This window comes from Biomphalaria glabrata, chromosome 8 (genome assembly GCF_947242115.1).
Source record: "Biomphalaria glabrata chromosome 8, xgBioGlab47.1, whole genome shotgun sequence".
Taxonomy (NCBI): Eukaryota; Metazoa; Mollusca; class Gastropoda; family Planorbidae; genus Biomphalaria; species Biomphalaria glabrata.
In genome coordinates, this window is record NC_074718.1 from 2496530 (window position 1) to 2513243 (window position 16714).

A 16714-nucleotide genomic window follows, 5' to 3' on the forward strand; every position below is an offset into this window, starting at 1 on the left:
TTTACATTGTTTTGTTTCCTTTTTATCAATAAATTATTTGTAATTTAGATTTACAACACAACAACTGCGAAGGCTGCACATGAAAAAAAATCTACCAGATGTATATCTAGAACTAGCTATCAACGATCAGATAGATTTACGGTGAACAAATGATATAGTTCGCATTTATTTTAAACTTTAAAATGAAATGAAAAAGTTTGCAAACATTTTAAATACAAAAGTTGTCAGTTATTTAAAATAATCTAAAATTAGAAAAAAAAAATCTCTAGTGTGTTGTTAGGTATTAATTTTTTAAGATTTTTTTTATAAGGCGGCCTTTTGTTTTCCAAGGGAGATAACTAATAAATATTAACTTTAAAAAATCAAAACACAGTTGTCTTTTCGTGTACCTCAAAAACTTACATTTAATTTTCTACAACATATTTTAACAGTGCAATAATAAATGTCGACGCGGAGGCAATGCTGGTAACAAAACAGAACAAAAATAGTATTATAATTATTTTATGGTACTAAAAAATACATTTAAACAAAACAGCATCCATTAAATTTTAATGTCCTAATTCTTAAGACCAAGCATGTTTTATTGATCCTTATAGAAAATTGTGATTACCTAGAAGCTTTTCTCCCAATATTCACATAACTAGATCAGACACACCATTAAAGAGTTCATTGAGTGACTACTGTAATGATATAATGATATATCGGTTGATTGAAGCTCACGTATTTCTACAAGACTTGATGTTTGACTGTACTAAAATAACTTGGTCTATACATCAGAAGTATTTAAAGGTAAAGTTCTTTTTCAGACCTTATGATCAATGGGGCAGATCATGTAAAGGTCATCTGTTTTTGGGGTCACGGCATGCTTTTCAATTTGACACTGGAGAGAGTTATAAGAATAATAATAATAATAATAATAATCTTTATTATCCGTAAGGAAATTTGTCTTACAATTTGTGCATTACACCAAACAAAAAAACATTATAACTATAAGAAACCAAAGTGTACATTCACACCAGACTCACTCATAATTTACATGTGACAAAGTTTATACCAGATTGTTCTTATTTAATGATTTGATTGCCAGGGGAACAAAAGAGTGTTTGTGTCTGTTTGTCTTTGCTATCGGTGTCTTGTATCTTTTTTGTGATGGTAAAATCACAAAATCCTGACACAAAGGGTGATACACATAAACACAAGGGGAACTATTACTAACTACTTCAGGAGAGAAAACATGGGTCCACAACCAACAGGGACGATATACAGCCAACCTCTACAATACCTTGCTTATGCCGATGACATTGCCTTATTGGGTAAAGAAACCTCTGACATTGCCAGAACCTTCACACAACTAGAAGAAGCTACTCGACCAGCAGAACTTGAGGTCAATGACAGTAAAACCAAGTACATCACAATGACAAGAGACAATCAAACAGAGGGACAAAATATCAAAATCAAAGACCACGAATTTGAAAACGTCCAAACTTTCAAATATCTAGGAAGTACAATTGATTTCAAAAATGACCTACTAACAGAAATAAAGGAAAGAATAGCAGGAGGCAACGGGGCATTTTATAGCACCCACCATTTACTTAAGAGCAAAACAATTTCAAGAAAAACAAAGAAAATAATATACAAAACCATAATAAGACCATAAGCAATTTATTAAAGTGAGACCTGGACACTGACTAAGACATCGGAAAATTTACTTAATACTTGGGAACGGAAAATCCTTAAGAAAATCTATGATACCATACAGGATGAAACAGGGTGGAGGATACGCACTAACCATGAGATATATCAATTGTATGAAGACCCGCCAATAGTGAATGAAATAAAAAAAGAACAGACTACGTTGTGCAGGTCACCTTGAAAGAATGTCAGACAACAGAGGAGCAAAAATCGTATACAGGCAAAAACCAAAAGGCAGACGACCCAAAGGCAGGCCCCGAATGCGATGGATTGATGATGTGGAAGCAGATCTGCAACAGCTTGGGGTTAGGGCCCAGGAGAGATCTGAATGGAAGGATGTGTTAAAGCAGGCCAGAGCCCTCCATGGGCTGTAGCGCCACTGGGATTGATGGATGGATGGATGGAGGGTAAAAGAGTGTGTCAAGTGGTCAGCACAACGACCAACCGCCTTTACTTTTTCTCAACCAACGTTACGTACCCATTAGAGCTGGGTGGACTTAGAGGCGGCTTAAAATTTCTGAAATTTAAAATTCCAGGATTCGATCCCGGGAAGCAAAGAACCTTATCACTTAGCCATCGCGCCTCCATTTACCATAAGGTCGACAAACAAACGTTTTATAACATAACAGATCTTTATAAAGGAATGGGTCACAGTCGAGTCTGTCACTATAAAGATGCTATCGCTTTAAGAGTCTTAAGCCAACTAAATATATTTCACAATAATCTCAATCCCACTAACTGAGATAACCGGACCGTGTGACACCGACCCTAGTGACGCCACTGCTTATCAAACACATAGACGTCTTTCTTTTTCAAGTTCGCTTGTCAACGAGTTACACTGATACTGTATGGCCGAATTAGGAGTACCGGCCTTAAGCCGATTTAACCGATTTCTCCAATTGGGACCATCCCCTGACAGGGCCCTATCACAATCAGCCATGGCTCTTGTCACATGTTTTGAAAGATGTAGGACTTAAAGGGTTAACATATTTAGTGTATCGTACAATAGGTGTAACTTGAATTATCCACTGGCGCCTATTACATTTAAGTTGCTTCCTCTACTTTAATGTTGATAAAATGATGCAATTAACCCTTAAAACGCGTGTGGTAGTTTAGTCTCTAGACCAGGGGTGCTCAACCTGTGGGTCGCGACCCCTTTTACCAGGGGTCGCCTAAGACCATCGAAAATATGGATTGTTATTGTCTACTCTTCTATTGCTGTATTTATGTGTGTGTGTGGGTGGGGGTCGCGGCAGAGTGGGGGATAGTTAAAAGGGGTCGCCGAACTTAAAAGGTTGAGAGCCACTGCTCTAGACCTCATAATTGTAATTTCATTTTGTATGCACTCATTGTAAAACTGCTCAGCACGTTAAGGGTTAATGGTAATAAATGTTATTGTAAAAATAGAGAAGAGGAGACTCGTAAGCATCCTTTCAATTGGACCCCTCAATTTGTAAGGCCGGCCATGTGAGTAAGGAACGAGATTTGGAACAGTTCAAATCTAGTCTTCATTAACAGAAGTCGCCCACGTGACTTGAGGTAGTTATAACGGAGCGGGTGGTGGTTGTCTTTTAAGATTTTTCAGACTTAACGGAGACATTTTTGTTTTAAAAAGTTCATTTAAATATGGTATTGCGGTGTGTGGTAGTGTTATGTAATGTTGTGTGGGGTAGTATTTTGTATGTAAGTGTTGTGTGTCAGTATGTGGTAATGTTATTGTGAGTGTGTTTTTAATGCTTTTTTTAAAGATTGTCTTAAGCGGGACAACAGTTTAGATGAAATGTTGTCTTGCCAACAAATTATGTCATATGTTAGCAGATTTGTTATTGTTGCACAGTAAAAATTATTTAGGAACTTGTTTAAAGCCGTTAAGTCTGTATAGGAAAAAAAAAGCCGCTGTGTGTCTTTTTTTTTTTTGCCAGAGTTTCAATATGGTCTTCCCATGAAAGTTTGTTGTATTCACAGGAAGACAGTTTAATTTGCTTAGTAAAGTAGAAGCAGAATCTCAGCCTATCTTAGAATAATTCAAGCAGTAATTTTGTCTATGGACAAGTAATCTTTCTAGCCAAGTAGTGATGTATTTAAATTTAAACCTGTTAGCCAAGTATTGAAGTACTCACAGTCAAACCTGCTAGCCAAGTATTAATTTATTTCAGGTAAACCTGCTAGCCAAGTATTAATTTATTTCAGGTAAACCTGCTAGCCAAGTATTAATTTATTTCAGGTAAACCTGCTAGCCAAGTATTAATTTATTTCAGGTAAACCTGCTAGCCAAGTATTAATTTATTTCAGGTAAACCTGCTAGCCAAGTATTAATTTATTTCAGGTAAACCTGCTAGCCAAGTATTAATTTATTTCAGGTAAACCTGCTAGCCAAGTATTAATTTATTTCAGGCAAACCTGCTAGCCAAGTATTAATTTATTTCAGGTAAACCTACTAGCCAAGTATTTATTTATTTCAGGTTAACCAGCTAGTCAAGTATTGATGTTTTCAAATGTAAACTTTCTTTCCCGCGAATCCGTGGAGTGATACATTAAATGGAGTATCTGTATCTGATTTAAAATGTTCATTGAAATAGGTTCAGGTTTGGTTCGAGGTTTAAATCTGTTCAAGGCACAATTTGTATGACACATTGCACTATTGCACCCAAAAAGAATAGCATAGATTTCTTATTGTTAATCTAGATCTATTATAAACTTAGTTACATGACTAATCCAAACGATACACTTAATATAAGGTTTGTTTTTTTAACTTTAAAAAAAAAATTCTAGTTTTTATTTTACTAATGCTGAGGTGGTGACCGGACAGTCCATCCCCAGTCATTTCATTCCAAAATAAATATTTTTTTCCTAGTCATTGTGTAATTGTGCTGTTAAGGCTTTGACTTTATGCCCTCGTTTCATCTTATATATTTCTTCTTCTTCTTCGTTCTCATTGTTATGTTGGAGCGTTCAGATGACTAGACCAATACACGAGATGAACTGCGCAGTGGTTTCCAAATCAGGGAGATCTCCATATATTTTTCTTTCTATTGGGGTGATTTGGGGCCAGTGTCTTATACGGGCCTCTTGGTAAAGAGAGCAGTTTTGGAGGACGTGGTCGGTATTCCACATGGGCAGATTTTACTGGTTCCAATTTTGAGCTTCCGGTGCATGTGTTGTCGCATTCTGTTGGGTCCGGTCCTGAGTCCAAAGATTAGACGTTGATCTTCTTATCTTATCTTATCTTATATAATACAGACGTTACTTCAAAAAAGAAGATGATTACGTCCTACGCGTCATGCATTTAGTCATGCATATTAACCAATGACTTAAATTCTGCCAAGTCACTGGTTTTCCTGGCTAGCTCAGGCAACCCATTCCATGCTCTAATAGCACTAGGGAAGAAGGAGTATTTGTACAAATTTGTCCTAGCATATGGGACGAGGAATGTGCCTTTATCTTTGTGTCTTTCAGAGTATTTTATTAAATTTTGTTTTTGTATTTGAAGATTATGGTTCAGTGTTTTATGTATGATTGCTACTTTACTTTTGAGCCTTCTGTCCTGAAGGCTTTCTAAATTTAGTGATTTTACTAAAGGTGTTACTCTAGTCAAATGTGAATATTCGTTTGTTATGAATCTCACTGCTCTATTTTGTGTCTGTTCCAGTTTCTTAATGTTTTCTTGAGTTGAGGGGTCCCAAACGGAGGATGCATATTCTATTATTGGCCTAACCAAGGTTAAATAACATTTTAGTTTTATGTTCTTATTTGATTTATAGAAATTTCTTTTAATAAATCCTAATGCTTTGTTTGATTTTTTTGTAGTTTCATCAATATGTGGATTCCATGATAGTTTTTCATTTATTATAACACCTAGGTATTTTGCGTTTTTAGTCTGTGTTACTGGTTTGCCATGAATAAGATAAGTGGAATTAATTTGTTTTAGTTTTTTTGTTACTCTTAACAACTGACATTTTTCTGGGTGGAAAGACATGCTCCAATTTGATTCCCATTTCTGTAATTCATCTAATTCTCTTTGTAAAATATCTGTGTCTTGTGTTGTTTTTATTGTTCTATATATTATGCAATCGTCTGCAAATAATCTGACTTTTGTTCCTGAACTAATGCAATTTGGTAAATCATTTATGTAAATTAAAAATAGTAGTGGACCCAAGACTGTTCCTTGAGGTACACCTGAGTTTACTGTTATCGGTGTTGATTTAGAGCCATTTATTATTACAGTTTGTTCTCTCCCTATCAGAAAATCTTTAATCCACTTGTCGGGATAGCTTATAGTAAGCGTCATCTTTCTTGTGATTTGGATGAGAGCTCGTCCATTTCTCATTTATTTTATTGACAATTAATTTCTTCAATTCTTCTGGATAGAGTGCAGAGCTTATTTTTTTTTCCTGTCTAATTGTGCTGTTAAGGCTTTGACTTTAAGCCCTTCGTTTCATCAAATATATAAATATGCTTATTTGGAATACTTTTTGTAATGTTTAACATGTTGTTATATAGTGTTTGTTTTATGTAAGGGATGTCAATATTACCCTGCGAATATTGCATGAGTAATGATCAAAGGTCAAGGTGAGGTGGTAGTAATGGAAATATTTTGAGAGATAAGAACTATTAGAATACTTATGTTTTATGGCGCTAATAAATTATCTTTTACTTTATCTTTATTTGTCAATAGTTTTTTCTTGAATATTGGCACGATTTTTCAAAAGCTGATCTAACGTTTTATTAATTTCAAATAAACGCCGACTTCAACCCTCATTTAGAGCTGATTCAATATCACAGATTCATATCGCCTTTATACGCTTTGTTTTAATCCTCGTCATAACATTGAAATTAGAAATAATGGCTTTGAAGTACATTTAAGGGAGAAATCTGCAACACTTATCAAGACATTACAAATCAATATACTATCGATAGCATATCTTATTGAATTTGATTAACACACATAAACAATTTGTACTGATAGATCTATACATGTTAATTTTTAAAATTATTTTTAATTTAATGTGTAGCTTTTATCTTGTAAATAAAAATAAATAAATGAAATATTGTTAATTTTATACTTTTTTACAATTATGTATGAGTGTGTTTTTAGGAAGTTATGAAATACTAAAAGCGCGAATTGAGTTATATTATTTTATTTATTTTTCATTTGGGGCCATCAAATTTACTAGGGCCTCCAATTACTTAAGGCCCAATTTGTTCTGGAGATCTCTCCAAGACAAGGCAAAAAAAAAAACAAAAAAACAAAAAAAACTCCAGAAAACAACGATTCATGCTAATAACTTATCATATATTAAGTCTTTAACATATTTATAACTCTATCCTCTTCAACGTAGTCTCAGACAGACTCATATATAGACTTGATGTCACAGAAAAACATAATAAATGTTGTCACATCAAACTAAGTATGTCACAGAAAAACATATGTTATCACATCAAACTAGTATGCCACAGAAAAACATAATATATATTATCACATCAAACTTAGTATGTCACAGAAAAACATAATATATGTTATCACATCAAACTAGTATGCCACAGAAAAACATAATATATGTTATCACATCAAACTTAGTATGTCACAGAAAAACATAATATATGTTATCACATCAAACTAGTATGCCACAGAAAAACATAATATATGTTATCACATCAAACTTAATTTGCCACAGAAAAACATAATATATGTTATCACATCAAACTTAGTATGTCACAGAAAAACATACTTAGTATGTGCCAAATAGTAGTCTGACCAAATATCGAAACTTATTTCGTGCTGTTTATTTTAATGTATCCTATTGTAATGGCTCTCAATATCCAGACTCTCTGCAACACCACATGATACTCCCAACTCAAAGAACTTGACAACTTAGGACTCCGAAATAACGTAACGTTTTACTGTCTAATAAATAACAGGCATTACTGTAAATTCGCAACAAGTTGACTGACTGAACAAATGTTTAGCCTGTGACAGCCGTACCGCCGTATCAGCTCTTGCGCTATATTGTATTAAACTCCACTGGCCTCTCTCGCGACGTCCACGACTTGCACTGTTATTCAGGACTGATTTGACACACTGGTCTCGTGTTATCGGACTGGATCGTAGCTCGTCGTGTACTTGCGACGTATATGGACTACTCCTCCCTAACCGTCGTAATCACTGTTGGGTTTACGTGAGGGGGAGGGGGACAGTGAGGGGGATAGCCTGTCACCACTTCCGGTCAGACCAATAATTTTTCTTTCGTATTTAAGTAAAGAAACTACAAATTCTTAAAAAAAAAAAACAACTTATGGCACTAATATAAGTTATGTACGTTATAAATTAAATTTTTACATCGAGTTGCCCAACCCCAATTCTCTAATGTCAAAAGCAATCATTAGCAATACATTTAATAGTTACACAGCTGTGTTCCATTCTTTAAATGGTTAAACAGCTGTTCGCTATACATTAAATGTCTCAACTTCTGTTTCATAATTAATTGGTTCTACTAGTTTCAGCCATAAAATTATTCTTAAGCTGTGTCTCTAGCATTAAATGTTTCTTAATCTATACATTAAATAGTTCTATTACAGTGTCACATAGTGTATCTATACATGTGTCTAAGACAGTATTTCACAAACTTTTTCCTTAATAGAATAATTGACACATTCTGAGTATTTTACAATTTTTTTTTCTAGAATTATAATTATACCAATAGTATGTGGATCACTCTATTGTTCATCTAGCAATTAAATTTATTATGTACAGTCCATTTTCTGATATTAATTCCAATCAAATTTTCTAATATCAAATTCACATCCAACGTTCTGATTTTCAACTTCACATTCAACTTTCTGATGTCAACTTCACATCCAACTTTCTGATGTCAACTTCACATCCAACTTCTGATGTCAACATCACATCCAACTTTCTGATGTCAACTTCACATCCAACTTTCTGATGTCAACTTCACATCCAACTTTCTGATGTAAGCTTCACATCCAACTTTCTGATGTCAACTTCACATCCAACTTTTTGATGTCAACTTCACATAGGCCTACAACTTTCTGATTTCAACTTCACATACAACTTTTTGATGTTTACATCACATCCAACTTTTTTATGTTAACTTTACATCCAACTTTCTGATGTCAACTTCACATCCAACGTTCTGATGTCAACTTCACATCTAACTTTCTGATGTCAGCTTTACATCCAACTTTTTGATGTCAGCTTCACATCCAACTTTCTGATGTCAACTTCACATCCAACTTTCTGATATCAGCTTCACATCCAACTTTCTGATGTCAACATCACATCCAACTTTCTGATGTCAACTTCATATCCAACTTTCTGATGTCAACTTCACATCCAACTTTCTGATGTCAGCTTCACATCCAACTTTCTGATGTCAACTTCACATCCAACTTTCTGATGTCAACATCACATCCAACTTTCTGATGTCAACATCACATCCAACTTTCTGATGTCAACTTCATATCCAACTTTCTGATGTCAACTTCACATCCAACTTTCTGATGTCAGCTTCACATCCAACTTTCTGATGTCAACTTCACATCCAACTTTCTGATGTCAGCTTCACATCCGACTTTTTGATTTCAACTTCACATCCATTTTTCTGATGTCCGCTTCGCATCTAATGTTTATGTAAAACTGTGGTATAAACGTTAGTTTTGTTAGCTCTCGCATGGTAAGGGTTACCTGAGTCAGCCAGAAAACCAATGACTTGGCAGAGTTTAAATCGGTTAACAAACATGACTGGATGACCTAGGGACACGCGTAGGATATAATCATCTTATTTTTTTTTGAAGTAAAATCTGTATTTTATAAGATAAGATAATGTTTTGTTCTATGGAATGCACAATTGTAAGACTAATTTGATTGGATAATGAAGATGCTTTATTATGTATCTGTATTAAACTAACTTTATCAGATGCTAAGAAAGTAAAACACACATTTTAAAACGAGGCTCTTAGACACACTGTGCACACGTTAATGTGCGTCAAGCTCTGTATGACGTCATTGTCACGTGCCATGAACGTGCCCCACGTCTTCACAATACGTTTTTTTAATGTCTATGGACCTCATCCACCAATCGTAAACAAGCAACATAGCCACGTGACGGTATGGATAAAATAATTTTTAAAAATGTATCACGTGACAGCCTTTACGGATTACGTAATTTGTATAGGAGAGATAGAGAATCAAGTGGCTAAATGTTGTTTGTTTACGATTGGTGAATGAGGTCCATTCTAGCTGAAACAGTGAGACACATAGGAGCTTCTCTGGCCAGCAGTGTGAGAATACATTACCTTCTCAGCTTGTCCAGAGAAAGAAATGAGCCCACTTCCCATTTTCAGTTCATGTGACTATTCTATGCTTCAGTCTTAGCCATGTTTTTATGCTTGGGTCCTTTTTCTCTTTTCTTAATATCTTCACTAAGACCCCCCTTCACACTTTGATCACTAATACGCCTTTGTTTTATACGTCCGTGAGTAACACTTTTAGTAAAATCACTAAATTTAGAAAGCCTTCAGGACAGAAGGCTCAAAAGTAAAGTAGCAACCATACATAAAACACTGAACCATAATCTTCAAATACAAAATTTAATAAAATACTCAGAAAGACACAAAGATAAAGACATATTCCTCGTCCCATATGCTAGGACAAATGTGTACAAATACTCCTTCTTCCCTAGTGCTATTAGAGCATGGAATGGGTTGCCTGAGCTAGCCAGGAAAACCAGTGACTTGGAAGAATTTAAGTCATTGGTTAATATGCATGACTAGATGCATGACGCGTAGGACGTAATCATCTTCTTTTTTGAAGTAACGTCTGTATTATATAAGATAAGATAACATACAGAGTAAGCTAATTTAAATGCCACATTTATTTGTTTAGGTGTTTCCACCAACCAATAAAAACCATTTGTTTATGGACAAAAAGACATGAAATTTTTAACACTTAAGGCGCGGAGATCTGCGCCAAACATTTTCTTCTAGGTCTAGGAGACCACTCGAATTTTATAAGCATGGTTAGTCTAGTTTACTGTATTTTAAAGAAGAACAAAAAAGGTTTATAGTTATTTTTCTTATTGAACAAAACTGGAATGAAATACTAGTATGCAATATTTAAAGTTCTTTCTGGTTTTCTTTTGTGAAGCCTAAATAAAATGTTTAAAAACAGTTCTTCATGTTTTGCTAGTATGAAATATTGAAGGATTGTTTCATTTCATGTACAAATTTAATTATAAATTGCAGTGGATTCCAGCTATTAAAAAAGATGTACTCTAGTGATATTTGAGTCACTGCTAGATGTTTAGAATGATGTTCATTTGTATAAATTCACAAGGATGTACATTGGCTTGTAAAAAAAATAAATAATTTATCACGCTTACGTCCATTAGTAATTGTAAAAGTGACAGGGTTCTTTTGCAGGATTATTTTAAATATACACGTTATTTTCTCCCACACCCAATCTCGGATCAATAATAATAATAATAACTATAATAATAATCTTTATTGTCCGTGAGGAAATTTGTCTCACAATTTGTGCATTACACCAAACAGAACATAATAACTATGAAAAAATATGTACATTCATACATGACTCACTCATAATTTACATACGAGAAAGTTTATATATTCTGACAAAACAAAATTCAATAAAAAAAAATTAACAAATTAGTTAATTAACTATTGGTAATTATTTAGTTTGGTATCTCAAACAAGGTAAAGAAATTATACTTGATTGATAAGGTGGTATATGATAAAATAAGTCCCACTTTATATTTTATAGTGATTAACAAAACAAAATTTTACTCCCACCCCTTTCCAACTAGTATACAAGTGATAGGATCATAGCGTGTTGAGAAAGCTAAAAGCATGAAATAGCGCTTAAAAAATACAAATACTCTTAAGATATATATTTTTTTTATTATTCTTGTTTCTTATATTACTTCACATCAGATCAGACAAATACGTAAATAAGTATTATACCTAAAGGTCTTGACTGCCACAATCCCCTATCGTCCACCTATTGTTTGGGATAGGATGTAAATAACATGAAATCCAAAGAAACATCCCCAAAAAGTTAAACAATTTGCAAACATACCTCACAATAAGCAGCTATATCAATTACTTTTATACCAAACAATTTATAAAACACTTCATCAAAATCAATAATTTTATTAACAATTAGATTGTAACATGTCATCAAGCTCACAAAACAGAAATAGAACTAAAAATATCACAGCAGCAGTTTAGTTTTGTGGAATGCTTTGAGTTCCATTAATTTCAATATTAGAATTGATTAAAAACAATTGGTCACACACCTCATTTAAAACTAAAATGATTTATCTTTAAATCTTCTAGACATAGTGCAATGTACTATAGTCACATTGTGTCATATTCATAGACATTAAGCAACTTTCAATGTTATGAAAAAGTAAAACTAATTAAAGTTCCCCATTTCAAACCTTTTGCTCTTTGGGGCAGATGATGTAAACGTTATATGTTTCTGTAGACAGTTTTCAAAGGTGTCCTGTTTCTAACATAGACCAGCGGATTTGACTTTCCGCAACTTATGTCAGGTAGCCCTTTAATACTGAGTAAATTCATAGACACCCTAAAAATCCTGAAAGTAAAAAGCCCAGTCTTCAAACTCTGGATCCCCTGCTTCGGAAGTCAAGTGCTTCAACACTAGGTCACTGCAAAAGTGTCTTAATTTAAAAAGATCCAAATAGTACACAGGCTTATGAGTAAGGCTACTTAAGAAATCAAAATAATTAAGTAAAGTTGCTACTACCATTGTGACCTGAAAGATTAATGGCCATAACAAAAAAATAATCATGCCTGCTAACAAGTCTAACAATAAAACTGATGTCAACAAAATCATTCACAGTGTAACATTAAATGGACGGAAAGAGAAAAAAAAATTGTATTTTAAGAACAAATAATGAAGGGAACTACAAAATGTTCTGCAGTTTAAATGGACGGAAAGAGAAAAAAAAAATTATTTTAAGAACAAATAATGAAGGGAACTACAAAATGTTCTGCAGGTTAAATGGATGGAAAGAGAAAAAAAAATGTATTTTAAGAACAAATAATGAAGGGAACTACAAAATGTTCTGCAGGTTAAATGGATGGAAAGAGAAAAAAAAATGTATTTTAAGAACAAATAATGAAGGGAACTACAAAATGTTCTGCAGGTCAAATGGACGGAGTAAAAATAAATGTCTTCCATTAAATAGTTCAGGTTTCATATAGCAACATAGTGCATTGCTTCTTCTTTATCAGACACAGAGCAGGTTTGTATGGTCTTTAACAATTATAATATTTTCATATGGAAAGGAATGATGGAGAATACAGGATACTAGAGACAAAAAAATGATCAACAAGTTTTACAATATAGTCCTAAAATACTGCCAATTAAAATGTATTTATATAATTGATCAAGAAAACATTTAAACATAAGGTCAAATAAAGAATTGATATGCTGAAATATTTCGACACATAAACTTCTTTAGTGCCGTTTCATCATTTTCCCAGACCGAAAACAGCCAAGAGGGAAAATGTACACATCATAAACATTTAGTTAAAATGAAAAAAATAAACATAATCTGTCCAAATGTAATAATAACTACTGAATTGTCAATTTTTTAAAAACTCTATGTCAACAAATAAATATTATTTAGTGAATCTATTATTTAATCATTTTTTAAGAAGAGTGCTGCCCCAGTCTGCAGCCATTGGTCGACATTTCCGCCACAAGGTACATCCAGTCTTGTCACAATTCTGTCTCTGGTGCTAGAATAATACACAGGCAGTGAGATGACATCGTCCATTCCATATGGGTCAGGGGACTCCTGAAAACACGAGCAGAAACATTTCAATAACAAGAAATAAATGAAGTGTTTTATAGTCAAGTGCCTTTATAAATTTTAAAATAAAAAAAAAACAACAATCTTGCAAACTAGAGTAAAAAGATCAGTGGATAAATGTCATAAACCACTTTGATACCTATCAAAGGAGTTCCACTTCGAATCCTTACTTAAGATATTTGTAAAATATTTTACATGTTTCAGATCTTCCTTCCAAGTTAAAGATAATTTAAGTTTGATTTCATTTTGATTTTAGGCACATCGGCACAATTTAGGCCATGTCGTGCCTGCATTCCCTTAACGAGTACTCTCTTTCTACATAACAAGGGCTAAATTCTATACAGTTAAATCATTAAAATCAAGGTCTATTCACAGTTAAAATAGCAAAGGTAGTAAAAATTTAACAACTTGGTAAAAATCTAATGTAAATAGTACATGTTCACAAATTCATATAAAGATAATTTACTTCCTGGTCCAAACCTCCCGTGGGACAATGAGAGCAGCGGGCAGGGTATGAACCCAGGACCATCAAAAAGTCAGAACAATAGTCTAGAGCAGGGGTCTCAAACACGTGGCCCGCTGACTGATTGTTACTTTCCACTGTGGCCCACATGCTAATATGAGTTTGAGACCCCTGGTCTAGAGTGTATACTACATGATCAGGCAGATGAATTAGGTTTGCTGAAGTCCTAAAGGCAGAACCTAAAACTTCCATATGCTCCCAGAATGCACTAAGAATGCTATAGTTATAATTTTGTTACAATATTTGTAAGAATAGTGAATGGGAAAAAAAGAAATACCGTACAAACCTTAGGTATCCAGGAAACTATACAAGGTGGGATAGCCACCACAGTGGGGGAGTCTCGTTGATTCTCAGAGAGGCGGCTGCCATCAAAGGTGCAACCTTCTATCATGAGACCCCCCACCTTGATAGATGTACGAGCTCCTTGAATTGATCCTCGCCAGCTGCAGACAAACTTCAGGCTATCCATTGAACATTTCATTTCCCTAGGAAAAAAAATGAAAAAGGTGATAGTAAATTCTAAAAGTAATGTAGATATCCTCCGAGTCATTGATTCAACTTTTCTAATTCTATTGCTTAGTCATACAAATGATTGCTTTTTGTAAAGGTTCCCCTTTCAAAATTTTCAATCTAAGGGAGCATATGATGTGAAGCTCATGTCTTTCTATGACTGACAGTTAACAAGTGTGTGATGTGGCCAGGACAATGACCAACCACCTTTACTTCTGCCAATTATTATTAGGTACCTGTTAGAGTTGGGTGGACCCAAAGGCATACCAAAATCCTTAAGTTTGAAATTCTAGACTTTATTAGAAGCCAAGTAAAGCCACTGTGCCCCCTTAAAATGGTTATAGGCTTACTACTACTTAAATACAACAAAGACTTTCTAAAACAAAAGCCAACCTGGCAATTTGCTGCCTAAATGCATTTAGGAAAGTATCAGGCTTGAACAATTCAGAGAGGTCTAAGGTCTCTCTCAGCAAAGCTCCAGATTCTGCACGTTCCACCCACTTCTGTATGGCTGCTGCTCGACTGACTAGACCACGAAGATACTGAACTGGATCTTCTGGACCATCCCATTTGTTTAGCCAATCTAAAGGTGTCTGCAATTAGAATATCAAAGCAATTAGCACAGAAATAACCATTCAAAAATTATTTTTTTTAATTTAACAATCATAATAATTTTTAAACAAAAAGAAAAAGCTACCTCTTGATTAAGAAGAGCGGCAGCCAACATTTGTACATCAGAAGTTAAGAGTTGTGTACCCCTGATGACCTTACTGAGAGCTGCCAATGAAGTATGAATGGACTGGACTAATTTGATGGCATTGTAACTCTCCAGTTTAATGAAAGTCAGGACAGGAGACTCGTTGGAGACTTTCTCAGATGGTGCATTCACTTTCATTTGGATCAGAGTCTGGCCCTAGAAAACATTATGGAGCTGTTTAAAGTCAGTCTAAATAATTGTGGCTCAAGGTTAAGGATAATATTAGACTCTATCAGGCTCTCTGCGAACAATGGAAAACATGACAAAACTGCCAAACTTTGACAAATCAGGTGCCAAACAGAGTGCTAATAATTAACAGCCAAATACTATACAACTGCCAACCCAAAACTGAATTTCTACTGGACTCCACTTGATGGTCTTACACTGGACTGTCTTGCATTGGACTCTAATGAACCAGACTAACTTGTACTGGACTCTAATGTACCAGACTGTCTTGAACTGGACTCTTCTGTACCATACTGTCTTGCAGGACTGACTTGCACTGGACTCTACTGTGCCGGTCATATACTGGATGTTCTTGCACTCTATCTTTATTCTGTCGCCAAGTTTTTTCTTGAAAATAACAAATACCAAGAACTTGTCACCAAGTTTTTTCTTGAAAATAACAAATACCAAGAACTTGTCGCCAAGTTTTTTCTTGAAAATAACAAATACCAAGAACTTGTCACCAGTTCTTTCTAGATGAAAAAAGGACCATATCACTGGTGACACTCTGAGTGTCCAAACATCTGTTATCGAATAGCTATTCCTCATCACACTTGGCTGCTTGTAGTGCACCGGCCTGTGTCACATGTGCCATATGGTCATACAAATGGCTACCCCTACAGCCAGTTCAGTTATAACAATATATAACTTTTAGTATGTGAACTTCATGATGTAGTAAACAAAAACAACCAGTTAATTATAACGTATCAAATATTTTCTATTACTAATTGAAATGTTAAGATTTAATTAAATGGTTTAATGAATTATTAAGCTTAGTTTTTATTTTAGATACTTATAATTCAGGTTTCAAAAATGAATGTATTTGAGAAGATTACCTGATTGACTTTCTTCCACAAGTTTAGTATAGGTCCTAGCTCTGTGGCCCAAACATCTTTGTCAAACTTACTGGCCTTAGCATCAGACCTTTGAAGTATGCGTAGCTGAGATATAACAGCTGCACTACTGCTGCGTTGGGCTGACCGCTCTATGTTCTCTGGCAGCCCAAAGTAAGATGGCTTGTCAAATTCAGGCAAAGATTCAATGACATCAACAAAGTCCTAAGGGAATTCAAGTCAAAGTTATGTTTAAAAGTTTTTATTTAAAATTAAAAAATTTAGAAGA

At 34.3% G+C, this 16714-nt stretch overlaps 1 protein-coding gene across 5 annotated transcripts in view; it reads right to left on the reverse strand.

The window, feature by feature from the left end:
- Positions 1-11867: 11867 nt before the first annotated feature.
- Positions 11868-16714, reverse strand: part of LOC106062209 (cytoplasmic dynein 2 heavy chain 1-like) — a 62757-nt gene continuing 57910 nt past the window's right edge. For all 5 annotated transcript variants that reach the window (XM_056039284.1, XM_056039282.1, XM_056039283.1 and 2 more), the window contains 5 exons: positions 16429-16650; positions 15308-15523; positions 15004-15203; positions 14387-14585; positions 11868-13562 (listed from right to left, as the gene is read on the reverse strand). In XM_056039284.1, coding sequence (XP_055895259.1) covers positions 13404-13562; positions 14387-14585; positions 15004-15203; positions 15308-15523; positions 16429-16650 — 996 coding nt within the window. In that variant the 3' untranslated portion in view covers positions 11868-13403. The remainder of the gene's footprint in view (positions 13563-14386; positions 14586-15003; positions 15204-15307; positions 15524-16428; positions 16651-16714) is intronic.